The sequence below is a fragment of the Arvicola amphibius genome, chromosome 8 (genome assembly GCF_903992535.2).
Source record: "Arvicola amphibius chromosome 8, mArvAmp1.2, whole genome shotgun sequence".
NCBI lineage: Eukaryota > Metazoa > Chordata > Mammalia > Rodentia > Cricetidae > Arvicola > Arvicola amphibius.
In genome coordinates this window covers 103829362-103856230 of record NC_052054.1, presented here as the reverse complement: position 1 = coordinate 103856230, position 26869 = coordinate 103829362, and the positions used below count along the sequence as shown (strand labels likewise).

Below are 26869 nucleotides of genomic sequence, written 5' to 3'. Positions count from 1 at the left end.
GTTGTTGGGAGACATTTCCAGCCTTTGACTGGCTGTTGGGATAACACCTGATATGATAATTCACTTAAATAAAACCTTAGATAGTGAAAGAGACTTAAACAGTCCCAGAGAATTAACAGCTGAAGCAGAAAAAGAACTGACAATGGTTGAAGAAAAATTGCAGGAAGCACATGTGGATAGGGTGAATCCAGAACTCAGTTGTATTCTCGTCATATTACCTTCAAAAATTTCTCCTACAGGAATTTTAATGCAAAGAGATGATATTATTTTAGAGTGGATCTTTCTACCTCATAAACCAAGTAAGAAAATAAAAACCTATGTGGAGAAGGTTTCTGAACTAATTATAAAAGGCAAATTGAGACTTCGTCAACTATCAGGCATGGACCCAGCAGAAATCATAGTGCCTTTCATCGCTGATGAGATAAGAAAATTATGGGAAGATAATGAACCATGGCAAAGAGCTTGTGCTAACTTTTTAGGAGAAATTAATAACAACTATCCAAAAAGCAAGAGGCTTAACTTTATAAAGAGAACTTGGATTCTTCCTCGAATCACCCGTGATGCTCCAATAACTGGAGCCCGCACGTTTTATACTGATGCTAATAAATCAGGGAAGGCAGGCTACAAATCAGAAGACTTGAGTAAGGTGGAACAAAGTCCTTATGATTCTGTCCAAAAGGCAGAGTTATTTGCCATTCTTATGGTGCTAAGGGATTTTAAGGAACCTCTTAATATTATTACTGACTCACAATATGCAGAAAGAGTTATCTTACATATTGAAACTGATGAATTCATACCTGATGATACTGAACTAATCTCATTGTTTATCCAGGTACAAGACATGATCAGGAACAGACTTTGCCCTATGTATATAACTCACATCCGATCCCATACAGGTCTGCCAGGTCCTTTAGCACAAGGTAATGCAGATATTGATCAGTTATTGATTGGTAGTGTGCTGCAGGCTTCCAAATTTCATGAAAAGCATCATGTCAATAGCAAAGGCTTGAAGAAAGAGTTTTCTATTACATGGCAACAAGCTAAGGAGATTGTAAAGAAATGCCCTACTTGCTCTTTCTATAACCAAGCACCACTGCCTGCAGGGACTAATCCAAAGGGCACTAAAAGGAATGAAATCTGGCAGATGGATGTGTTCCACTTCGCAGAATTTGGCAAATTAAAATATGTACACCATACCATTGACACTCATTCAGGCTTCCAATGGGCAACTGCTTTAAGCTCAGAAAAGGCCGATTTGGTAATCACTCATTTGTTAGAAGTTTTGGCCATCATGGGTATACCTGCACAAATAAAGACGGATAATGGTCCAGCTTATGTCTCTAGGAAAATGAAATGGTTTTTTGCTTATTACAACATTAAGCATGTTACAGGTATACCCTACAATCCTACAGGTCAAGCAGTCATTGAGAGATCAAATAGGACTATAAAGGATATGTTAAACAAACAAAAGGGGGTGGAAAATACCCCCAGAAATAGATTACACAATGATTTACTAACCTTGAATTTTCTCAACGCTAATGAGAAGGGGACAACGGCTGCAGAAAGACATTGGATAATGGAAAAGTCTGCTGAATTAAATCAACCAGTTTATTTCAAGGATGTGCTGACCTCACAATGGAAGCCAGGGGATGTGCTGCATTGGGGAAGGGGTTTTGCTCTTGTCTCCACAGGAGAAGAAAAATCGTGGATACCATCCAAGTTAATAAAGGTTTGGTTTGAAGAGGAGAAGCCCCTTGGAAAAGAAGAATAACAATTCATGCACAAGGATGGTGAACATACTGATGGTAAGAGAACTATAGTTTGGGCGCAGGGTTCTTTTCTTATCTCCACAGGAAGACGCTCACCTTCAGAGGATCTGAGGGACCCTGGATATCTTGAATACTGATGGATGGAAACCAGTTGCAACCCATCAAGGATCAGCATTAACATTGGGTAAGCTCCGGTAGTATGAAAAACAATTTTTTGAATGTGTGTCAATATGCATTTCTTTATAAATATTTAGAGCTGGTTTTTTGGAGTTGGACTCTGGCCCAGTCCCTCTCCAATTCCAAGCTTGTTTATAAAAGATTTCTCAGAGTTTCTGTCTCAGGTCAGGAGCCATGTTATGAGACAGAATAATAATAATAATGTTAATAATGATACTAATATATTTGCCTTCTTTGCCTTCCCTCATATCTATGTCTGTCTTTAATGCACCTTTCATTGAAGATATACACGTATATGTCTGTATATGTCTCTGTAGATAATGCTTATCTTTCTCGTAACAAATAACAAATTTTTTCTTCAGTAATCTTGCAGTTTCCAGGATGAAGATGGGGCCCCACAACATCAACTCCAACTGGTTATTATGATGTCATGTTTTTGTAGGGCTAATATTTGGCCTGTTTTTTGGTACCAATTGCACAGAACACTTTTGAATAGTGCACATTTTTGACAACATTCTGGCCAGATCTCCTCAAAATATTCAGAGGCTAGACACATTCTTCCTAGATGAAATGTTACCCTGGGTATTTTACCATCATTTGCCTTCACAGGACCCCCTGAGAAGAAAAGTCACCCCTATGTCAGCTGGAAGCAATCTTAGATGACGACGCCCCCTCTCCCAACAAAGTTTACCCTCAGGTTTAGGGACACTAATTGGTGGCTGGTATAGGGTTGAGGGGTTGAGGAAGGCTTTATATGGACTCATGGGTATAAACTACATATATATATATATATATATATTTCAAAAAAAGGAGGGATTAACTGGTGGTCTGAAGGAATAATTGATTTTTGTGAGTTATTGTTTTTTGAAAACTATATGGGTGCTGATTTTTGTATATTGATATATTGAACATTGTATGAGAGTATGATCCTACCTCTGTTTGAAACAATTGTTATATTGAGATATATACCATATTGCAATGTACATCTCTACCTCTGATATTATTTATGTAATGACATTGTTTACCATATTGCAATGTACATTTCTACCTCGGATATTATTTATGTATGACCCTGTTTACATTTGGAAATCATTGTCTTCATTTATTGCACAGTTGTCTATTCTATTAGTCATACGGTTAGATAAGTGTTGAGAATTGTATGTTTGTCATATTTATATTTAGGATAATCAGGTTTTTTAGACACATGGAGATTATATTTAGTATAGATAGCATAATCTTCGACCTCTTTGAAGAGTTGTAGAACATGGCCTTTAATCTAACCTAGAGTTTTGTACTTATGAGACACAATCACTCCTGGCAACAATGCTCTACTCCCGAGAGAACGTTGAGCACCAAAGACACTCCACTGGGAGTTTGTCTTCTTTTTGGCAGAACTGGCCTTTGGGCAAAGAAAAGCCCATACCTCCACTACTGACTAAAGTACGAAATATCCATAAGTGGATAAAACAGAATTGTCTTATCTTGCCAAGACAGGATAGGATAGTTCTACTAAAGGTTTCTTTGCCATTGAAAATGGTATGTCAGGTTATATCAGGCCTTAGCCAAAGTTGGTTGCCTCAACATTGCTAACAAGATTTCATGTGGTTGCCCAGGTAGTCAATTGTCTCTGTCATCTGTTGCACATTTTGGAAGTTTCTCGTTTGTGCTTCCTGGTTGCTTTAGTAATATTACTTTCCCTTCTCAGACCTTTGATGGGGTTGAAGATTAGATAATTGTAGCTACCTTCTACATTATTTAGACTTTCTGAAGTAGAATGTTTAGTAAAATTTTTGTTATATGTTCCTCGCCTAATATTGTTTGCTTCTTGTAATTTTATATGATCTATTCCCATTGTATATAGTTGTATTTGGTTTCTGAATCTGCCTTATTTAGACAAAAAGGGGAGATGTTGGGGCAGCTGGCCCAATCCCTGCGTTCAGGGGCATGGCTGCCCCAGGGGAGAAAGGTACCTTTAAAAAGAATCGGGTTGGGGATAGACAGCCCTGTTTTTTCACCGCTTGACTCTCTGCTTCGCTGGAGCTTTGGCTTTGTAAGTGTGTCCCTCTTTCTCCTTTTACTAAAACTGATTTATTTTAAAAGGACTATTTTTGGTTATTTCCAAATTCCTCCGACCTGCCGCTACATTACTCGTACACCCTGGAGTGTGGCCAACTCACCAGAGGTCACAGTCTTAAAGAAATCCTATGTTTGTACTGCCCATGGTTATTGATAACCAATAACATCTCAGCTAGGGATGGGAGTTCATGCTCACCTCCCCTCTTCATGCTGGGATTTTGTCTGGCTTGAACTTGCACAAGTCTCATGTATGCTGTCTTAACTTTTTTGAATTCATATGCAGAAACCTTCCTGCTGATTTTTGTAGTCATTCATCACGTCTGACCCTTACAATCTCTCTGTCCTACCTTCCACAATAAGCCTGGAGCCTTGGAAGGAAAGTATGCGATATAGATGTCCTCTTTGTAGCTGAGCATTCTAAAGTATCTTATTCACTCTATCAGACCAGTTGTGGGCCTTTGAGTTTATTGTTATCTAGTGCAAAGGGAAGATTCTCTGATGAGAGTTGAGAGATCGTTACTCTGTGGGTATAATAACAAGTCATTAGGAGCAAGTTTAATGCTGTGCCCATTTAGTAGAACAATAGTAGCAGTTGCTCTCTTAGGACTGTGACCTGTCTAACCACAGGATCTTGGACCTGAAATTAGTGGCAGGTGTAAATTTCAGCTTATGGAGTAGGCCTTAGTTTCATTCAGAAAGTGCTTGGTTACTCCCATAACTTTTTTGCCACCATGGTACCAGTGAGCATGTCTTGCCTGGCCAATCATTATTATAATTCACAGTGTTCATTGTTGGGGTAGGATTGGTGATTACTTTTCACTGGTAGTGCACAGAGTACCTTCTATCATATCTGAAATTATCCAGAAGGAGTGGGCTTCTAGAAAAGTACCAGCTTGAGTTCTTTGTATTCTGTGACTCAAGTATGTGATGTTTTCAGCAATAGTGTCTACCACCGAATTCTGGAAGGCAAACAAGAACATTGTCAATAGCCTTAATATCTGGGGGTCCAGAAGAATCTCAGAGGCCAACAACTCCAAATATACAAATGGAAAACATCTCAAGAAAAAATAAGGAAAATAAATCCATTCACAATAGTCTCAAAAATATCTTGGAACAAATCTAACCAAGAAAGTGTAAGTATCATACAATGAACATTTAATACACTGAAAAGAGAAACTGAAGAAGCTAGCAGGACATGGAAAAGACTTCTCATGTTCATGAATTGGTTGGATTATTATTGATAAAGTAGCCATTTTACCAAAGAAACCATCTATAGATTCATTGCCCCCCATCAAAATTCCTGTCTTTACATAAATTGAAAAACCAACCAATCTCTATATGGATTCCCAAAGACCCAGAATAGCCAAAACAGTATTGAACAATAAAAGCCCTATAGGAAGTATCACCCTTCCAGGTTTCAAGTTAATAGTCCAGAGCTATAGTAATAAGAGCAACGTGGTACTGGTATTAAAACAGATGCACTAACCAATGAAACAGAAGTGAACATGCAGAAATAAGTCCATGCATTTAAAGCTATTATATTTTTGACAAAGAAGCCAACAGTACACATGAGAGAAAAGTCAGTACCTTCCTACACATAATACTATTCAAATTTAATACCTGCATGTAGTGAATGAAACTGGATTGTTATGTCCCACCCTACACAAAACTCAGCTTCAGATGGATCAACATAAGAATGGATTAGTCCGTCATTTCTAAGATCAGTTTTTTTTTCAAAGTCTTAGAGCACACAGAGTATAACCAAATTCTTCTGGTTTTTCCCTAAAATTACCCACAATGCTTGTCTCACAGTATTGTAAGCCTTCTCTAGCGTTCTCTTACAAATTTTCCCATTAGGCAATCCTAAAAGTCCTTCCAACTTTTGAAGAGTAATGATTTCATTCTTGGTAACAGTTTTCCCTTGAGATTATCTTCAAGCTGCTATAAGGAAACACAGGAAGCAATTAACTGAGAAAGATGGTATTTATACAACCTATACATTTAGGTTCATTTCTTAGTTCCCAGTTAGTAACTAAAGAAACAAAGGTGGGAAACTTAATGGAATAGCAACACAAAAAGATGGATTACATGTGAATCTAACGTTATTGTCATCATCTGGAAAGAAAAAATAATAATTTTTGTTTGGAAAACAAACACAGCCCAATAATTCCTCACTATCCTCATTGTTCTAGTGTCTTCCATGACAATTAATTAAAGGACATTTTGCTTTTAAAATTTTTATGTGTATGAGTACCAGCATGTATGTATGTGCACCGTGTGTATGCAGATGCCTGTGGAGGTATCAGATCCCCCTGGTACAGGAGTTCAGCTCATTGTGAGCTGTCATATGAGTTCTGAGAATCAAACCCAGGTCCTCTACAAAAGCAATAAGTGCATTAACCACTGAGCCATCTCTCCAGCTTGGGCAAGTTGCTTCTTGTCACACTTTGCACATGCATGTCATTTTTAAAATGTGGGCCCTATCTCTACCCTCCTGATATTTATGTCCTTCCAATGTGACTTTGAAACTCTTCTCCTCAAGGTGAGGCATATGTTTGTCCTTGGAGTCCTGACTTGCCTCTTCTGATAAAGAAATTCGTGCTGGTTCCAAGTTGTGCCCCCCAGAGCCTCTCATTTATTCTCATTCTCTTGGATCCTGCCACATCACCATGAGAGCTGCCTGAGTGAACTCTGCCACATAATACCTCAATACCTGTATCTTCTCAGCCCACAGCAAGCCCTTAGCATGAGTGACTCCAATTTTACTTAGAAAGACATGGCCCAACTTGTAGACAGAAAATAATTTGTTGTTTGAGGCATTGCATTTTGAGAAGGTTTGTTGTAAACCAATTGCTGACACATTTACTTCTGGTTCTAATCCATTGATCATTTGTGTATTGAATCTGAAAGTCCCAGAAAGCAAATCCATGTACTACTTCTGTATCCAAAATGGGCAATAAAAAACATGCATACTGGTAACCATATATGGAAGTTTTTGGCCCAAAACATATGACTTGAGAGATCACTATTTAACAGGGCCCCAGACCTTAGTAGGCACCAGACCTTAGCACAACTGACTCGATAGAAGTACCATTCAGGCTGTAAAACTAAGCACATGCACACCACCACCTGCCAAAACTAAAACAAAGGCCTAATCCATAAAAGTCCATATTTCTTGGAAAGTCTCACAATGTACTAACCTTTCCTTTTGGTTTCTATAGTTCTGCTTTTGGCTAGTTGTTCTTGCTAACTGTAGTATGTCAACCCAGGACATGGTTGTTGTGCTTAAAAGCTCACCCTGAGAAAGGTTCAAGGGCTATTCTGGAATCTTTAGCAACCAGTTTAGTCACCAGCTGACTAATAAACACTTGCTATTGACTTAATCCCATGTTTAAACAGTCTTCTCTAGGGAACATACCACAACATTTCTGGAGGCCCCAGCGAGATCCCAGAGACCAGACCTTAAGATCCTGGGTATTAGAGGGTGCTCAACCTGGATATTCCAGGTCCCCAGGACTCCCTAATTGCTGCTTAATGCTTCAGAGGGGTCTAACACCTCCACCCAAGAAGGAAACATTAAAAAGTTGCCTGGTCTGTCACCTCTGTAGGTAAGTCTGATTAAGGTGCCTTCAATTTGGACACATAGGAGGGATCAGGCACAGCTACTGATCCAGTGTCCAGAATCTATGTGAGATGTCAATGGATCCTTCTGTCCAGGTATATGACTGTGTGGTGGCCACCCCTGGTTGTCTTTACTGTGTCTCTGTATGTCTTTCTATAGGTTTCTGTCAGTTCTGTTTTCCTGTATTGACCAGTGGGTTTTTTTTTGGTGTGAGAAACCCCTGGCTTAAGACCTGTGCCCCATCCCATTGGGGACCAGAATCCTTTTGACTTTGCCAGATCACCCAGAGAAGCAAAAGTAAGAGAGAGAGGGGGGGGGCAAATAAATTAACAAAAAACAAAAACCAAAACCCTCCACCTGCCCCACCCCAGGAGCAGCAGTGCTTGCTTGTTTTGTTGATTGACTCCTGCTCACATCAGGGCTGGTCCTTGTGTAGAAGTGGGGAGGGGCTGGGCCTCTCATCCAGAGCCCCTACTTCCTCTCCCCTGCTCCTCTATCTAAGCAAATGCACACAGGGGGAGTGGGAAATAGCTCCCTGGATGAGCATTCCCTCTGCTCTCTGCCTGCTCTAAGCAGTCCCAGGGAAGGGGAAAAGTTTCCCTAGGCTGAGCCCAAAGGAAAAGAGAACATTCTATTTCTTTCTCTTTCATATTTTATGTCTCATTTTCAACCAGTGATCTGTAAAAACCTATGATTCTCTGAAGAAAAACAAACAAACAAACAAACAGAAAACAAACAAACAAAAAACACCTCTGGGTTATGCAGGGTGATTGCTGTTATATGACCTGCTTGGACAGAACAAATTTTCCTTTCTGTTCAAGGAGATTTTAAACCATTTCACTAGGTATTTTTTAGAAAGATTAAGCACAACGGCTAAAAAGATTTCTTTTGCCATCCATTTGGGCCCAAGATATTAGAAAAAAGGTATAAAAGTTTAAAAATTTAAAGGCAAAGCAGGTTCCAGTTGCTTGAGGTAGCTTGAAGGGTGTTTATCAACACAGAACTGATAGGGACAAGACCTTTTGCATAAACTGAAAGCCACCATCCCCTTCTCTAATGAATGAGACACAGTTAGATTTTACAGATACCCAGCAAAATCTTGATGTTTTATCCTCTGTTAGGAGAAACCAACACCTGCACCCCCAGGACTGGCCCAATGCCAAGCTCCTATAATTGTTCAACTAACTAGTTCAGCTACTTCTGTCAAATAAACAATACCCAAGACCCTGGAAACAAAAGGGGAAATTGTAGTCCATATTGCCTTGCTTGAAGAGACAGGCATCTGGTGCCCTGCCAGTCACCCTGAAATACACCTCTCCTGTCTGGGAAAGAATCTGTTACCCCTGGTTCTCATGATTCTTCCAAAGAAGTAGGTGTACACTATCTTGCACCCGAAAGATGTGTTTTTCAGTCTCCCATTGGCAGAGGTGAGTTGACCCATCTTTGTTTTTAAAAGGACAGAGACAGTGGGATGTTCTATGGGGCAATGTACTTGGACCAGGTTGCCCTCTCCCCAGGATTTAAAGACACTAAATGCAGACTTCCTTCTGTCAGAGGTTTCACGGAAAAACAGATTATAAAGGGGCCACAGAGGGACTGCTGCAGGAGTTACAGATCTTGGGCTACAAAATGTCGGCTAAGAAAGCCCAACTTTGTACAAGACTACCTATCTCAGCTGCCAGCTAAAGAGAGGCAACAGGAGACTGTCTCAGGGTAGGATTGCTGCCCTCCTTCAGATCCCAACTGTGAAGACTAAGAGACAGGTTCATGAGTTCCTAGATGCAGCTGAATATTGCTGCCTCTGGATACCAGAGTTTGAAAAAAAAAATGTCTCTATGCACCAGCAGAAAGGAGGACTCTGATCCCCTAGTCTGGACTGAGACTAAACCAAAGGCATTTGAAGCTTTAAAAAGATCCCTGACTTCCACTCCAGTCCTAGAATTTTAAGACAAGGGGAGTTTTAACCAAAACTTTGGGGCCTTGAAAATGCCCTATGATGACTGGACTCTGTACTGGCTGGTTTTGTGCATCAACTTGACACAAGCTAGAGTCATCAGAACCAAAGGAGCCTCAGTGGAGGAAATGCCTCCATGAGATCCGGCTGTAAGTTTTTTTTTTCAATTAATGTTCAAAGGGGTAGGGCCTAGCTCATGGTGGGTGGTGCCATCCCTGGGCTGGTGGTCCTGAGTCCTATAAACTGGCAGGTTGAGCTCATGGGGAATGAGCCAGTAGCCAGACGGCCTTTGCATCAGCTCCTGCCTCCAAGATTTGGCCCTGTTTGAGTTCCTGTCCTGACTTCCTTCAATAATGAACAACAATATGGAAGTGTAAGCCAAATAAACCCTTTTCTCCCCAACTTGCTTTATGGTCATGGTATTTCATTGCAGCAACAGAAACCCTAACTAAGACAGACCCTGTAGACACAGGACGGCCCACCTGTCTAAGAGCTATGATGGTACCTGCTAGTTTAATGAGCCCTCTTGCCTAATGATGCAGGTGCTCATCCATGACTATTAGGAGATGAAAGATGAAACCAGGTACGTGGGAGCTGAATTCATTACTTTAACCGAAGTGATTTGGGCCTGAGCCAGGTACCTCAGCCCAGAGAGTAGAAGTGATTCATCTGAGCCAGGTTCTCACGTGCGGTAGTTTGAATGTAGTTGTCCCATATAAGCTCATAAAGAGTGGCACTATTAGGAGCTGTGGCTTTGTTAGAGTGGATGTGGCCTTGTTGGAGGAGGTGTGTCACCATGGGGATAGGCTTTGAAGTCTCATATATGCTCAGGCCACACCCAGTTTTCAGACAACTTTCTGCTGCCTGCAGGTCAAGATGTAAGAACTCTCAGCTCCTTCTCTAGCACCATGTCTGCCTGCACGTCACCATGTCTCACCATGATGACAATGTACTAAACCTCTGAACTATAAGCAAGGCACCCCATGATGGAGGACCCTCAATGGTTAATAAAGAAACTGCCTTGGCTTTTTGATAGGGCAGGATTTAGATAGGTGGAGTAGACCGAACAGAATGCTGGGAAGAAGGGAAGTTAGGCAATTGCCACGCCTCTCCTCTCTGAGAGAGACGCCATGGAGCCAGCCACCAGGTCAGGCATTCTGAATCTTTCCCGGTAAGACACCACCTCGTTGTGCTACACACATTACTAAATATGGGTTAAAGCAAGATGTGAGAATTAGCTAATAAGAGGCTAAAACTAATGGGCCAGGCAGTGTTTAAATGAATACAATTTCCGTGTAATTATTTCAGGGCATAAGCTAGCCAGGCGGCCGGGAGCCGGGTGGTGGGACACAGCCTGCTGCTCCTCACTACAACCCCAATTAAATGTTTTCCTTTATAAGAGTTTCCGTAGTCATGGTGTCTGTTCACAGCAATAGAAACCCTAACTAAGACGGTTGTGGGAAAAGGAAAGTCCAACACCTTATACACAGACCACCAGCTAGCATACTTTTAGTACTGGGCATGTCCACCATTATAGAGCAAGAGGGCTTCTTACCACTGGGAAAAAAAGGACATTAAAAAGCCTTGACCCTTCCCTTACATATTGCTGGCCTCCACTGCTGGGCTGCTGACCTGGCCTTTGACAGATGGCTCTAAGGTCAGTGGGGCCCTGTTGACATTCTGATGACATGGTCCTAGTACTACCTGAGAGTCCATGGTAAAGAAGAAACAGACAGCTCAGATCCACAGGTTGATGGAGGACCCCAGAGAGAACGATTATTCTCCCAGAAACAACTGGCAGGAATGTTAGTAACCGACCTTCACCAGGCCACTCAGCTGGGGTCCATAAAACTTTCTGAGTTGCTCAGACCAAGGTATGTTAGGCCTAGACATGGGATGGTCTAACATGGGATGTCTCAGCCAGATGCCAGGTTTGTGCTCAAGTGAATCCAAAACAGAGAACCCTTACCCAGGAAGGGGTCCAGATGAGAGACCAACACCCCAGTCAACTCTGAGAAAACTGACTTCACCAAGATCCGGCCTGCTTGGGGAAGGTTTAGGTGGGTAAAATTGTTCCCTACCTGAACTAAAACTGTTCAAACAGTGGTTACAAAGCTCCACCAGGAACTGGCCCCCTGATGAATCCTCCCCCTAGCAATGGGGTCCAACAATGCCTGGTTTTCATAGCCAAAACCTCTCAATTAATAGCCAAAGCTTTAAACATAAATTTAAAACTTCATTGCGCCTATAGACCTCAGGGTTCTGGCTAGGTAAAAAGAATAAAAAGGACATGAAAAAAAAAAAACCTTTAACAAAACCCTTATTAGAGTCTACCAAAGGATAGACAGGCCTTGTTTGCTTTGCTCCAGCCCACTGCACCCCATATAGGGAGGGATTTATCCCTTCTGAGATTATATTTAGAAGACCTCCTCCACTACTTCCCAGGTTCAGAGACGAATAAAGGGCAGAACTCTCTCACCATTTATTTCTTGAGTCCCCACAGGCACTCCAGTCATCCATAAAGGCAATTCCACTGGACTATTCCAGAGACCCTGCTGACCTCCGAGTCCACCAGCAGCTTCCCTCTTGTTCCAGTTCAGTGACCCTATCTGTATCAGACAGGGAGACAAAGGGGCACCGAAACCAACTTGGAAAGAACTCTACACGGTCATTCTCTCCACTCCTAAGGCAGCAAAAATTGCTGGCATTACGGCATGGATCCACCTCACCCATGTCAAGAAAGAGAAAGCCACAGATGCCGCTGCCAAATGGACTGTTTCCAGACGGTTAACCCGTTGAAATGAAGGCTTCATTGGGTCCCAGCCCCTTCCACTCCCTGCCCCTCTACCTCTTCCTCCTGAGACTTGGTTTTGGTATGGATACAGGGTTATGGTCCAATCCCCACGGTCCTCAGGCCTGGACCTGGGAACTGAGGGAGGCAAATACAGGAAAGGTATTAGCTAGTGTGACTACAGACCAGCAACGCATCTTGATCTTTACTTACTGATACCTACTTTAAATGTCTGGTTATATGGAGAAAAGAAAATATAGGAGAATTTATCTTTTGAGATAAAAACACAGAATTTTATAATTCTATACATGCCCTGTGACTGGGCCCCTGGTTGCCAGAAAACAAATGAGTTTTAATTGCAAGAATTGGCATTATAAAACTGAGCCTTCCTAAAAAATTCTTTTAAAAGATTCTGGCCTTTGAGAAACAGGAAGAACCTGGGGAATCAGACTGTGTGCCACAGGAACGGACCCTGGAGATAGAGAACAGCCAGGATTGCTGATTATGTGTAGACACTCAACCCCCATAGCACACAGGGTTAGGAATGAACCAGACTGTCAGGCTATTGACTGGCAAAACTCAGTGTGACTGGGGGCAGCCCAAATTAACCTTAGGAGATTTCTAAAGGGCTAAAACTTGTCTGATATCCAAAACCTTTAACCTAGACACTCCCTCTTATTCCGATGCCTGCTAGTCTGCCTTCACTGGGCCTCGGAGACTACTTGGTGAGCATATACCAATGGTTTAGCTAAAAGTGCCTCTTCTTACGCTTTCCAAACCAAGTAGATAGGTTGATCAGGACCTAGAGGTATTGAAAGTTTCAGCTTCCAAATTAAAACAACAGTTGATTCTCTTGCAGAAAATGGTCCTACAAAATTGGAGAGGCTTAGATTTCTCATGAGATAAAGAATGCTATGGCCAAGTAGTGGTGGCTCACACCTATAATCCCAGCACTCGCGAGGCAGAGACAAGTGGATCTCAGTGAGTTCGAGGCCAGTCTGGTCTACAAGGCGAGTTCCAGGACAGCCAGAACTGTTGCATAAAGAAATCCACAGACCGTCTTAGGTCCAGACCTTAGCACAATTGACTCGATTGAAGTAGCATTCAGCCTGTTAGACTTAGCACATACACAGCACCACCTGCCAAAACTAAAACAAAGGCCTAATCCATCAATGTCCATAGTTCTGGAAAGGTCTCAAAATGTACTAAACTTGCTTTTTCGCTTTGATGGTTCCACTTCCGGCTAACTGTTCTTGTTAACTAAAGTACATCAATCCACAACATGGTTTTTGTGCTTCCCTGGGATCCTAAACACCCAGTGTGGTATTGGCTTAATCCCATATCCCATATCAGAGCAGCCTTCTCCGGTTCATACTCCACCACAACGGGAGGTGACCAGAAGGGTAACAAATAATTGTCTTGTTTGTGTTTGTGTTGACTAACGTGTCTTCACAGACCAGAATGAGGGATAGTGTAGCGATTCTATGTGAAAGATGTGTTTGATGAATCATTCTAATGTTTCATGTGCGTGTATACATGTGTGACCGGATGTACACACCTGCGCACATGTGTGAGCAGGCCAGAAGAGGACACTGGATGTCCTGCTCTGTCACTTTTGACCTTATTTCCTTGAGGCAGGGACTCTCACTGAACCTGTTTGAGCTAGGCTGGCCAGCCACCAAACTCCCAGGAGCAACTATCTCCCAATGCTGAAGTTACAAACACACACACACAGTCATGCCTGGCTTTTTTATGGGTGCTGGGGATCCAAACTAGGGCCCTTATTCTTATGCAGCAAGCACTTCTACTCACTGAGCCATCTCTCCAGCCTGGAATTCATTTTAACCTTAAACCACATGGAGTAGAGTTGGGATGCATGAGGAGACAGGTGTTCCCTGGTGTTAGAAGTTAGCAAGTAGAGGTTCAGGAACCCTCTGCTGGTTTGCTTCCTAATGTTATGATAAACATCACGGACAAAAGCCACTTGGGACGAGAAGAGTTTATTTGGCGTACATATCCTGATCACAGTCAGTTAAGGGAAGCCAAGGTAGGAAGGAGCCCAGAGGCAGAAGCTAATGCAGAGGCCGCGGAGGAATGCTGCTTCCTGGCTTGCTCTCATGGCTTTCTCAGTCTGTTTTTTCGTATAAAACCAGGACCACTTTTCTAGGGGTGGCATTGCCCACAGTGAGCTAGGCCCTCTAACATAATCACTAATCAAGAAATCTCCCTAGCACTGGGGACATGGCTTAAATATTAAGGGTACTGACTACTCTTGCAGTGGACTTGGGTTCAGTTCTCAGCACTGACATGGTGGCTCACAGTCATCTATAACTCTAGTTCCAGGTGATCCAGTGCCCTCTTCTGAGCTCCATGGTCACACAGCTGTCATATGCTGCACAGATATAATATTCAGGGAAAACATCCATACACATAAATATTTTTTTGTTTTTTTTTGTTTTTTGTTTTTTCTTTTTTGTTTTTTTGAGACAGGGTTTCTCTGCAGCTTTAGAGCCTGTCCTGGAACTAGCTCTTGTAGACCAGGCTGGTCTCGAACTCACAGAGATCCGCCTGCCTCTGCCTCCCGAGTGCTGGGATTAAAGGCGTGCGCCACCACCGCCCGGCTCACATAAATATTTTTTAAAGATTAAAAAAAGATTATGTCCCACAGACAGGCTTAAGCATTCCTCAACTGAGGTTTCCATTTTCCAGATGACCCTAGCTTGTGTCAGATTGACAAAAAGCAAAACAGAACAAAACAACAACATAACTATATAACTAGTACAAACTTCCACGTGGCAAGATGGGCAGACTCAAGTTGGAATTGTAATGAAGGAACCTTGGGTCAATATGGCTTTGCATCTTATTCTGTTGACCTGAAATGCGTGAATTCTCTTCACTGTACAACTCTTGACAAACTCTCTTAGCTGCAGGTAACAGGGAGACATTTTGAAGTCCACTAGTTTTAGGGAAGAATACATAGTCTTCTAGGTCTTTGGAGTTCCTTATCTTCTGAGATTCTCCCAGTGAGAACACATCTCCTTACCTGGTCTGTGGTCCAGTCATGAGAACACACCTTCTCACATGGTCTGTGGTCCAGTCATGAGAACATACCTCCTCACGCGGTCTGTGGTCCAGTCATGAGAACATACCTCCTTGCCTGGTCTGTGGTCCAGTCATGAGAACATACCTCCTCACGCGGTCTGTGGTCCAGTCATGAGAACACACCTCCTTGCCTGGTCTGTGGTCTAGTCATGAGAACATACCTCCTCACACGGTCTGGTCTGTGGTCCAGTCATGAGAACATACCTCCTTGCCTGGTCTGTGGTCCAGTAATGAGAACACACCACCTCACCTGGCCCGTGTTCCAGCTATGAGAACAACACCTGCTCACCTAGCTTTGACCAGTCCCACTAATGAAAAAAGGAGTTCTTTCCCCACAACCACACCTTTTCTCTCCCTTCCAGCTGCCTTGACTGGACCTTTCTATATGGGCTCCAGCCCCACCCCTTTGGTACTCAGCTGTAACCCCCACTAACGATTCCCCTTTCCCAAACAGGCCACCATACATCATCACACACCTCTGGGTACAGAAATATTTAATGGTAACTTGATGTGGAGCTTTGATTTCAATACAGTGTACCCAAAGCTCTGGTTGGCAGGGCCCCAGGGAGGCAGTTGGACCTCAAAGTTCCAAGGGTCTGGGATCTAACGGTGATGGTTCTAATGAAACTTCCTGTCCTGCCAGGAGTCCTGTTCCTCATGAGGATTGCCATGGAGGAGCCTGACGCTCTGCAGTGGACAGCTGGTTCTGTCATCGCTGGTCATATTTTCATTGGTGCATATTAGACAAAGAGCGGTAATCTTCCTCGGCCAACCTTTTTGTTCTACCCAGAAGAGGACTTCGAGACAAGGTCAGTTTTTAGGTCCTGGGAATCCTCTAAAGAGCTATTCTGGGTTGAAGGTTGAGGAACTGGAGCCGGAGGAGGAAGGATCTGGGAGCTTTTGTCCTTCATTTTGGACATCTGTGCTGTCTTGTCACTCGTTCAGAAACTGTGGGTGTTGAACAGCCCTTGAAGTTAATGAGCAGACTGAGTTCTGTAGCCCCAATTTCTAATATCTAGAGAAGGGGGAGGGTACCTTCTTTTCCAAGGATATTAATTGATTTATCGCTGTGTGACAAAGTATAACCCACTTAATGGACTGAAAGAGTACCCACAAATATCTCAGCTTCCATGTTGGGCAGAAATCTGGGTGGGACTTGCCTAGGTCCACTGCTCATGGTCTTAAAAGTTACAGCCAAGCTGTTGGCAAGGCTGCTTTCCTTTCTGGAGTATAAGGGCCTCTTCCCAGTACACGGGATCGTTATCAGAATTCAGTTCCTCTAGTTGCAGGACCGGTAACCCCAGTTTCATCCTATAGGCAGCATTCATCCCAGTTCTTGCCTTTCAGTGATGGCAGAGTATCTTCTCCTAGTCTGTAAAGGGTCCCATGTGATTAATGTGACCCTGGAGGTCAAGTCTTATCACCTTTGCTAACAATGCAACCAATTCAAGGGAGGGACATTCTACAAGCATTGCATCTAATATAACCCAGTCAAGACAGCACATCCTGTTCTCTTTGCTTTATTATGCTGGTTTAAATGGAGCCACGGGTGCTGCCCACACTGAAGGGAGAATTTCAAAAAAGCCTAAGAACTCCTGGGAGGTAATCTAAGGGAGTATCGCTATGCTGAATATTTATTTATCTCATCCATCTCTAAGGAGATTGAGGAGACATGGAAGAAGCAGCCACTGAGGTAAATGAAGATGTGTTGGAGGAAGCAGAGCATCTTCTTGAACCTCTGGAGCCAGAGGATGATGGTAAGGAAATCAATCACATGACCATGTCACTGGTCCCTCTTGGCCACTCAACACTGCACCTCCACCATCTTTGTATCAGGTACATTCTTCCAAGTCACCAACCTCCTGAACATCATGGACAGTGAATCAGCAAAGACAGACACCACAGAGCCAGGCCTGGACATGCGGAAGACCTTGGCTTCAGTCATAATCACAGAGAAGGCTACCACTGATCCCTGTATGGTGATGAATGCTCTCATCCGCTGCCTGCAGGTGCCAGAGGTAAGGACACCCTCCCCTTCACACCTTTCCTTTTTTTTTTTTTTTCTTTTTTTGGTTTTTCGAGACAGGGTTTCCCTGTAGTTTCTAGAGCCTGTCCTGGAGCTAGCTCTTGTAGACCAGGCTGGCCTCGAACTCAGAGATCCGCCTGCCTCTGCCTCCCGAGTGCTGGGATTAAAGGCGTGCGCCACCACCGCCCGGCCACACCTTTCCTTAGATCAGATGGCTTTAGATGCCTGGGAGCCCACTTACTCTTCAGTACACCTTTTTGACAACCATGGGCATAGTGTTAGGGGCCAATAAGCAGAGATGGTTGGCAAAAAAGGTACTCATTCCTCAGGGCCAGTTGGGGTTAGGGATTTCATGTTTGGGAGGCATCTCTGTGTCTGGTGTGGCTGGGAACACTTGTCTCTGGATTAGCTGGTATTGTGGCCTGTTGAGGTTTCATGACAGAGGACCATAATCTGTGTGGCTGAAACACCAGAAATGGCTTTCCTATCAGTTCTGCATCCTAAAAGGTGTAGCCAAGGTGCCCTCAGATCAGGCTTCTGCTGAGACTCTTACTGGCTTGCTGACCACCTGTCTGACACTATCTTCATGGTTTTTCTTCTATGGAGAGCACAGGGGTGGGGAGTGAGGAGTACCAGTTTCTCCAAACAGACACCAGTCGATTTGGGTTAGGGCCCCACCCTTCTGATCTCATTAAGTCCCAATTGCCTTCCAAAGATCCCTCTCTAAAGGCCATTTAACTTGGGGGTATTATATCAACATTTAGATTTTGAGGGAATTCAAGTCAGTCTATAACAGATTTCATTTTCTGCTTTAAAAGGCATGTACCCAGGCAGCTGGCGACTATCTCTAGGTGCTGGCTACTTCTGGGAGGGGCAGGCTCTATAGCATCAGTCATCCTCAGACCTTAAAGCATCAGACAGCACAAGAAAGAAAACCTAATGATTTACCAGCTTTTTCATGTGCTTTATGTATAAAGTGTAAAGTAGACATGGTGCATAAACATTATATCTTGGTTTTCAAAGGTTCATGGACCAAGGACTATTAGAAAAATGTCTCCAAAGGCTACTGAAGGGGCAATGATAATTATAAAGCCAAGGGCTTGGCCTAGAGCCATGAAACACTTACTGAGCAGTGACCATGGTCTGACTGTTTCTCTATGTCCAGAGTTCAACGTCTATACTTATAAAGCTGCATGTAAAATCATCTTAAGAGTGGCTTGTCGTACCTGAGTGAATAGGAGCCATCAAGTTGGCAAGACAGCCCAGGCAGCAAAGTGCTTGCCTTGCAAACACAAGTTTAATCCTCAGAACCCACATAAAAAAGCTAGGCATGGTAGTGTGCCTTTATAATCCCAGCAGTCAGGAGGCAGAGACAGGAAGAGCTCTGGGTGTGGGTGGAGAAGCCAGTCTAGCCTACCTGGCAAACTCTAGACCAGTGAGAGACACTGTTTTAAAAAATATGAGGTGAACAGCATTTGGGGAACAACACCCAAGGCTGTCTGTCTTCTGGCCTCCATATGCATGCACACACATAAGCCCACATGCATACATGCTCTGCCCCTACACACACACAAAAAGAGTCATTCTCAAATTTAGCTATTCAAATAGCAAATTGTGTCTTGGGCACACAAGCCATCTGTCCAAGCCCATCCTAAATCAGGTCTCCTTATCCGGCACTAAATGCTCCTCACAGAGAAACTGTAGGGGAGTGAGAAATAGGTTTTCTGTCTTGAGTCCTTGGCCAGGACAAAGGGCAGGGGGAGCCTGCCTCTTGGTCTCTTAAGCCTGACAGCATTTGGTGTGTGAAGAACATTGTGTGTTGACCATATGACACCTGCCTGGCTGAATATTGACTGAGACAATAGAAATAATTTGCAGGGGACAGTGAGTGTTAGATGAGTGGGCAGAACTGGGAAGGACTGGAGATGGAGGAGTGGGGGGTCTGAGACATGATGGCTGGAGAGTGGGAGTCCCCTTTCCCTAGGTAGCCGGAAGAAGGGAGGAGAGACAGGAAGGGGAGGGGATTGATAATGCTGGGTGGAAGGCACCGCCCCTACTGCCGCCCACCATGTTTGTTCCCAGATTTCTACCCAGCGCAAGGTGAATGTCTACAACATCCTGCAGGACATCATCCAACAGGAAGGGGAGATGGAGGAGCGCTGCATACAAAGGCTGGTGGCCATCGCCTCCAAGCAGATGAGGGATATCACAGAGGTAGTGGGGCCTGCATTCTACCGGGCCTTCCTTCCGCAGGCCCAGGAGCTGGACTGTGGCTAAGCCTGGCTCAGGCTGTCTCATGGGACTGAGGCAGACTGAGCCTAACAGAGACAGGAGGGTGGTAGTGGTGTCTTTCTTGTCCCCTTGCAGGTGGAGGATTTCGAGACAGCGGAGGTGGCCAGTGAGACTCTGGTGGCTTTGTCCCGAAACCACTTCAGCTTGGTCATGTATGAGCTGCAGCATCATCTCAAGCCCCTCAGCCTCACGGATGAGTTTGTCATTGTCACCTTGGCCAAGCTAGCCAATGGCAATGGTAAGGATCTGAGATCCTTACCCTAGTTCCTGGCCCGTTTGGGTTGGCCTAGGGCCCCTTCTTGCTCTCTGCTCCTCAGATTATCTCTATTTCTGGATCTACCCCTAATGTTTCTCTTTCTCCGTGACTCCACTCTGTGCCTCGTTCTCACCACTAAGATTCCATTTCTGTGTCTCTCAGTGTCTTTTTCCTTGTTATCTCGCTTTCTTCTCCTCTCTTCCCCTTTACGTCTACACACACACTATTTTATGTCTTTCCTCCTCTCTTTCTTGATAATTTTCTCCATCTTTCCACCTATAAAAACATGCTGAGCTCTTGGCCCAGGTGCTGGGTCCCAGAGATGAGGAAACCACGTGTGGTTCCTGTGTGACCAAGGAAGCCAGAAAACAAACGTTTATGAGATGACAGCTATGAAGAGGACAGCCAAGTTGACTGGTTGAGACCAGCAGAGGGGAGTGCTCTTAGTAAGATAGCCATTTGTCTAGCTGAGAATGAAAGATGGGAGAAAAGCTCGCGGAGAACATGACGGAAGAGAACTTGTGTGAACACCATGTGCAAAGGATACGGGGCAGGAAGAACTTGAAGAATGAAGTGGTGTACAGTGAGACTATGGGCATTAAGTGAGGGGCACGGGCTGAACCAGTATCCCCAGGACTCTAGGCTTCACTAAAGACACAGGAAACTAGCAAAGCTTTCTACGTTGCAGTTGCCGGGTGGAATTTGGGCTCCAGGGAGACAACTCTGGCCACCATGTAGAAAAGGGATGGGAGATACCCAGTGGGAGAGGGTGGTGTTTGGGCTGTGTAGTGGGCAGCTGTGAGTGGGCCCTGCTTGAGGGGACTTGCTGGTGCTCTGAATGGAGGTGTGACGGGATGGGGCAGTGGGGTGTAGAGAATCACTCCTGAGACTGGAAATACAGGGAGCGAGTTTTGAGTGTTCAGAGGAAGGATCTGTTTTTTGTTTTGTTTTGTTTTTTGGTGCTTTGAGACAGGGTTTCTCTGTAGCTTTGGAGCCTGTCCTAGAACTAGCTCTTGTAGACCAGGCTGGCCTCGAACTCACAGAGATCTGCCTGCCTCCACCTCCCGAGTGTTGGGATTAAAGGCGTGCGCCACCACCGCCCAGCTCAAGGATCTGGTTTTGAGAGCAGTCAACAGAGAGGCCAGGAGAAAATAGGATTTCTGTATGAATAGGTCAGAGGTCAGGTCTGGCTGTGACCTTTCTATGGCCTTGATTTGCAGGTGGGTTTCAAAGCCATTGTGACTCAGAGAATAAGAAGGACCCAGACTGGGGAAGCCCCAGTGTAGCAGTGTCTTAGGAGGCACCCCAAGAGCACCCCAGGGTGGAGTCAGAGACATGGGAGAAAGCAGTACTGATGTTCAATTTACAATAGCGCTACATTCAGATGGACCCATGGGAAAACGAAAACACACTTCGTTAAGATGCACTGAATCCATATGATGCACCAACATCCTGGCTTAACCACACAGTGGACTGAGCTTAGTCTTTCTCTATAGGGGTGGGCTACTTAGGGCTGTGAAAGAGAGGTGTCCGCAGCATGTCAGTATAGCAAGAGGTCTAATCTCAGAGGTGGAAACAGGGCCTCTACTGAGGACAGATAGCTCTGCATCAGTGAAGTCAAACCACTGAGACCAGAGCCACCTGTAGTCCAGAGGAGACCAAGGTACCGCACGTCCAGTGCTTTAGAGGGAACAGTTGAAGGAGGGAGAAACATTGCCTGCCGGCTGGGGATAGAAGCCTGGCTGGGAGCTGAGGAGAAAAGGAGGTAGCAACCGGATGGCCTAGGGGCACAGGAGGACCTAGGTCTACAGCTACTAACACTGAAAGACCTGGAAAGCGGGACCCAGCCAGGGAGACCAGTAGAGAATTAGTTAATTATCGGAAACACGATTTTAGTATAGAATCGGAGGAAGCATGGAAGACTGCTCTCATCTTGAGGGAAGGGGCCAGGATTGGAGGGATGGCTCTAGACTCTGGGGTCCACCAAGGGATTCTCTCCGTGTCTGTGAGTCTTGTCTGCTCTATTCCTCCGTGGGTCCCCACAACATCTGCTATCATCCACCCAAGAATAGAGAAACTGGGTCTTCATAGTAGACATAGGCCCGTGAGACAGACATGCTCTTTGGCTAGGACCCTCTCTGTTTCTATATTTGCCTTCCTCTGTCCCACGACTCTCTGTCCCCTCCTCTGTCCCCTCCTCTGTCCCTCCACTCTTCCCTGCTTCTTCTCTCACACCTTTCCCCTTCTCTTGTTCTAAATTCACTCTCTTTAATCACGACTGCCCTCAGCTTATTTCCTGCCCTCTCAGCCATGGCAGGATTCCTGGTAGACTGTAGAATCTACCGATAGGAGGTGGCAGGCCACCTTCCGCCTTCTCCCCTCTCACCCTTTCCCTGTGGCTTCTCAATGTCCTACAGTGTTTGAGTTCATGCCGTACATGGGCATCACCTTGGCTACCATATTCACCATGTTGAGACTTGCCAACGAGGCCAAGATGCGCCAGGTGATCTGTAGTGGTGCGTGTCCCCTTTGGGCCCGTGGGTCAGAGGGAGAAAGGCGGTGAGGAATGGGAAGAGGCTTTGTTGAATGAGAGGTGTGTTGGTTCCGAACCCAGCAGTTGCTCCGCCTCCTACTTTAGTCAGGGTTTCTGTTGCTAAATGATAAACACTGTGGCTAAAGGCCCTTTGGGGACACAAGGATTTATTTCGGCTTACGGCTTGCTGTCCATTGTGAAGGGAAGTCAGGGCAGGAGTGCAGAGGCAGAAACTGAAGTAGAGGCCGCAGAGGAAGACCACTTATTGGCTTGTTTTCCATGAATTGCTCAGCCTGCTTTCTTATACAACTAAGGACCACCTGCCCCAGGGTAGCATCTCCCACAGTGGGCTGGGTTCTCCCACATCAGTTGTTAATCAAGAAAAAGACATACACCCCCCCCCCCCCACCACCACCACGCTTGCTTATAGGCCAATCTGATGGAGGCATTTTATCAATTGAGGTACCCTCTTCCCAGATGACTCCAGCTTGTGTTAAGTTAATAAAAAAAAAAAACAAAGAACAAAACAAAAGCTAACCAGGATAGTCTGTGGGATACCTTGCAGGCAGGTGGCTGAGGCTTGTAGGTGCACTTCAGAAGACCACAGTTATATCTGTGACTCTGCGCTTCAGCCCTTCAGAGAAGGGGGAGGTGACAGATGGTTGTAGCGGGGAAACATGGCAAGGAGTACATTCCCTGCTGGACTTGACTCAGAGAAGTCTTTGGAGGCTATTTACCTCTGATCATCTGCCCTTGTGATTTGGTTATTTGACACTAGTTTGGGCCCCAAACCCCTGATGCCTGAGAAAAAGAAGGTCCTGTGTGTTTGCTGCTGCTTTTATTGAAATCACCAGGTTGTGGCCCCATGTTGACTCTTCAGCCCCAAGAGGAAGGGCCTAGATATGCCTTTGTGTTCGCATGGGCATACGGAGTCAGGGAGCTGTGTAGGGTAAACAGAGCAGAAAGGAGGGGGCTAAGTAACCCAAAGAGGTTCATAAGGAAGAAGTGGCTCCAACTCCAACCCCTCTGACCTGCCTGTCCTGCTGCCGGCAGCCATGGAGACATTCTGTGAGACAGTGCAGTTTTACCTGAGGCATCTGGAGGACAGTCTGTACCCCGTGATGACCGAGGACCAGTTTGCTGTGAAGCTCTTCCCAATGTACCGATACTTCGTGACAGTGTGGCTACGTCACCAGGACGTCGAGGTGAGACTTGCTATGCTCAGAGGTCCCTGCATTCCCCGGGTTGCGTTCCCCACAAGGCGCTGCAGGGCTTCTGGGTTCAGCCTCATTCCTGGAGCACCAGAGACCCTGGAACTCTGGGGATGCTGGATGGAGCAGACCCCGGAGGCTTGCTCTAAGGGCTGGACCGTGGCAGCAACCCATAGAGAGCTTTCAGGTGGGGTTTTGAGACTTGAGGGCACTTGCTCCTTTCCAGGTAATCTTAGGATGTCTTGTCTATGACATACCAACTCTAAGAGGTAGGACTATTTACAAACAAGGAAAGTGAGGCACCAAAAGGTTTAGCACCTGCTCAAGAACAATTGGCTCATGAATAGGAGTCACATCTTGATAGTCTGGCCCCACTGAGGCTTTAGGGTGAGTCCTGGGCACTATATGATGCTAGAGAGTATTGAATGGCTAAGATCCTGGCCTTGCTGCGCCTCGCTGACTTCACTTCTATGCAGGTGAAACTGGCAGTCATCAAGTCTCTGAAGCCCATGCTGAGCCTTCTCCTGCCCAATGATGACCTCCGGGAACAGGTGTACGACTACATCCCCCTGCTGCTGGCCGAGTTTCAGGGCAGCCTGGAGGCACTCTTCATCACACAGGTGAGGGCCAGACTCAAGAACCTCTGATCCTCAAGAGTCCACAGGGTACAGCAAGCCCAAGGCCTGTGCCTGACATGGCACTGGGGAACCTGAGACTATTGAAAACAATCTGTCATTTCAGGTAGAAGAATCTCAAAGGGTCCAGGAAGCCATGGAGGTGGGCATGGCTTTCCTTTAGATTTTTAGGGCTACTGTAACTAAGAACCTTGAGCCGTTTAGTCCCTTAAGCAGTTATACCCAAAGAGACTTCCTTCCTTCCTTCCTTCCTTCCTTCCTTCCTTCCTTCCTTCCTTCCTTTCTTCCTTCCTTCCTTTTTTCTTTCTTTCGTTTTTCTTTCAGTTTTTCAAGACAGGGTTTCTCTGTAGTTTTGGAGCCTGTCTTGGAACTAGCTCTTGTAGACCAGGCTGGCCTCAAGCTCACAGAGATCCACCGGCCTCTGCCTCTGGAGTGCTAGGATTAAAGGCTTGCGCCACCACCTCCCGGTGAGACTTTATTTCTAAGTAAAAGGGCTTAATCTAGAGTTCCAGGTGGGATGGGTTTTGGAGCCTCCACAGCCTCTGACACGTGTGAAGTGGAGATCTTGCAGGTTCTGAGATCTTGAGGAGGCCTGGCCTGGGCCGATGAATGGGCAGGTCATGGGCCTTTCCTGTAAAAGCAAGGAGCAGAAATGAGCAGGAGTGATCTAGGGAACCACTGTATATATCACTGAGGATGAAGAATAGACTTATATTCACACACGCACCACCATAAACAAGAGAGGTTGAAAGAGCCTCGAATGCCTTCTTAGTGGCCCAGCGTGCCCTCTCAATGTTTATTGGGCACAGGAGTCATCCAAGGCTGGCGGGAATGTAGGGTCGGATCCAGTCCATCTGGTAGAAACTACGTTTCTAAGTCCGGTCATCTGAAGCGGGACTGGGGTGGAACCAGGGAACCATAACTCAGTGGCCCGCTGAGTAGCAACCAGAATGGAGCAGTCACTTGCGGCCTTCTGCCCATCCCCTTTGCAGATCTTGAGGCAGATTCTAGAAGCATCAGTCACCACCAACACCCCCATCCCTCCGATGCTGCTACACCCCATTTTCACAGAGTTGCATGTCCAGGTGAGGCCAGTGAGGGCATCCTCCAAGACAGTCAGCAGGAAACTGCTTTGGGATATGGTCCCCCTACACACACACACACACACACACACACACACACACACATACACACACACACTGCATTCTGCCCGCATGCAGGTATATCGGCCTGGACTGCCCATGTGGCCCATGCCCTGCAAGTTCCTAACTCTCCCTGCACACCGCTCCCTAGGTGTGCACCAAAGCCCCAGTTCAGCAGCAGTTCAGCAGTCAGAACCTGATGGAGATCGTGCACTGCTTCGTAGCCCTGGGTGAGGTCTGAAGGGACCTGGGATGGCTCAGCCCCTTGCTGAGTGCAGGAATGGAGGCAGAGCCTGTCAGCCCTGACCGAGTGCTCCTTCTGCTCCGCAGCCCGCTCCTACCCCAAGGAGTTGATGAAGTTCTTCTTCAGCCAGGTGGAGATGAGCAAGGAAGCTGTCCGCGTGGGGACACTGGCTTTGATCAGGGCGGTGGTGAGCGCAGATGGTGAGCTGGCTGGAGGGGACAGGCAGGCGCCATGGGCAGAGTGTAGGGGGAGAGGTAGTGGCACTCCTATCTGAGACGTTGGCTCGCCGCCCTGTTTGGTAGTCACTGTTGGGTGGGCCAAGTCTCTTGATTGCTTCTTATTTCTCAACCTTGGACTGAACCAGCACTGTGGCCCTTCCATACCTCTGCCTGATTTTCGCAGTCAGCCTGAATCTGAATTCTACTATTGACTTCCAGTTCTATAGGAGGGTCAACCTTACAGGCATAACTCCAAGTCCACGGACGTAACTTTTACCCTCAGCATCCTCTTCTGACCTTTGCAGAAGAGGTATATACCTTGTGCAGACATTCACTCAGGCAAAATGCTCACACCCATAAAATAAAAATAAAATAACCAAACAAACCATTATTACACAAATTGGGGACTTGGATTTAACCCGTGAGCTATTCTTTGCTTGTTACTAACCAGGAGCCACAAGAAACCAGTTCCTCACATTTCATCAATAGGTTCAAATTGCTTAACGATTCTAGGTGCTTTGTTGGATAGGGACCAAATCTTGGGTTTAACAATCTTTTTGGTAATTGTCTCAAGACAATAATTACCCAAAAGTAACTGGACCAAGATACTCATTAAAGCATTGCACTAAAGCAATGTACTAAAGTAGCCTAGACAGAGGCTGGGGTGATGACTCCACGGGTACGGTGTTTGTCATCCAAGGATTAACTACCCGCGTTCACATCCCCAACACCCCCGTAAAAACCTGGCTCTAGGAGGTTATGTCTATAACCCACACGGGGATTGGGGGTCACAAACAAGTGGATCCCTGGAACTCATTCGT

General features: G+C 45.4%; 1 protein-coding gene across 1 annotated transcript in view; it reads left to right on the top strand.

The window, feature by feature from the left end:
- Positions 1-7535: 7535 nt before the first annotated feature.
- The window catches only part of Mroh2a (maestro heat like repeat family member 2A), a 46975-nt gene continuing 27641 nt past the window's right edge, over positions 7536-26869 (top strand). The window contains exons 1-12 of the mRNA XM_038339106.2: positions 7536-7630; positions 16135-16300; positions 17150-17248; positions 17328-17509; positions 19600-19731; positions 19885-20047; positions 22483-22581; positions 23652-23803; positions 24286-24429; positions 25437-25529; positions 25738-25816; positions 25917-26030. Coding sequence (XP_038195034.1) covers positions 17164-17248; positions 17328-17509; positions 19600-19731; positions 19885-20047; positions 22483-22581; positions 23652-23803; positions 24286-24429; positions 25437-25529; positions 25738-25816; positions 25917-26030 — 1243 coding nt within the window. The 5' untranslated portion in view covers positions 7536-7630; positions 16135-16300; positions 17150-17163. The remainder of the gene's footprint in view (positions 7631-16134; positions 16301-17149; positions 17249-17327; positions 17510-19599; positions 19732-19884; positions 20048-22482; positions 22582-23651; positions 23804-24285; positions 24430-25436; positions 25530-25737; positions 25817-25916; positions 26031-26869) is intronic.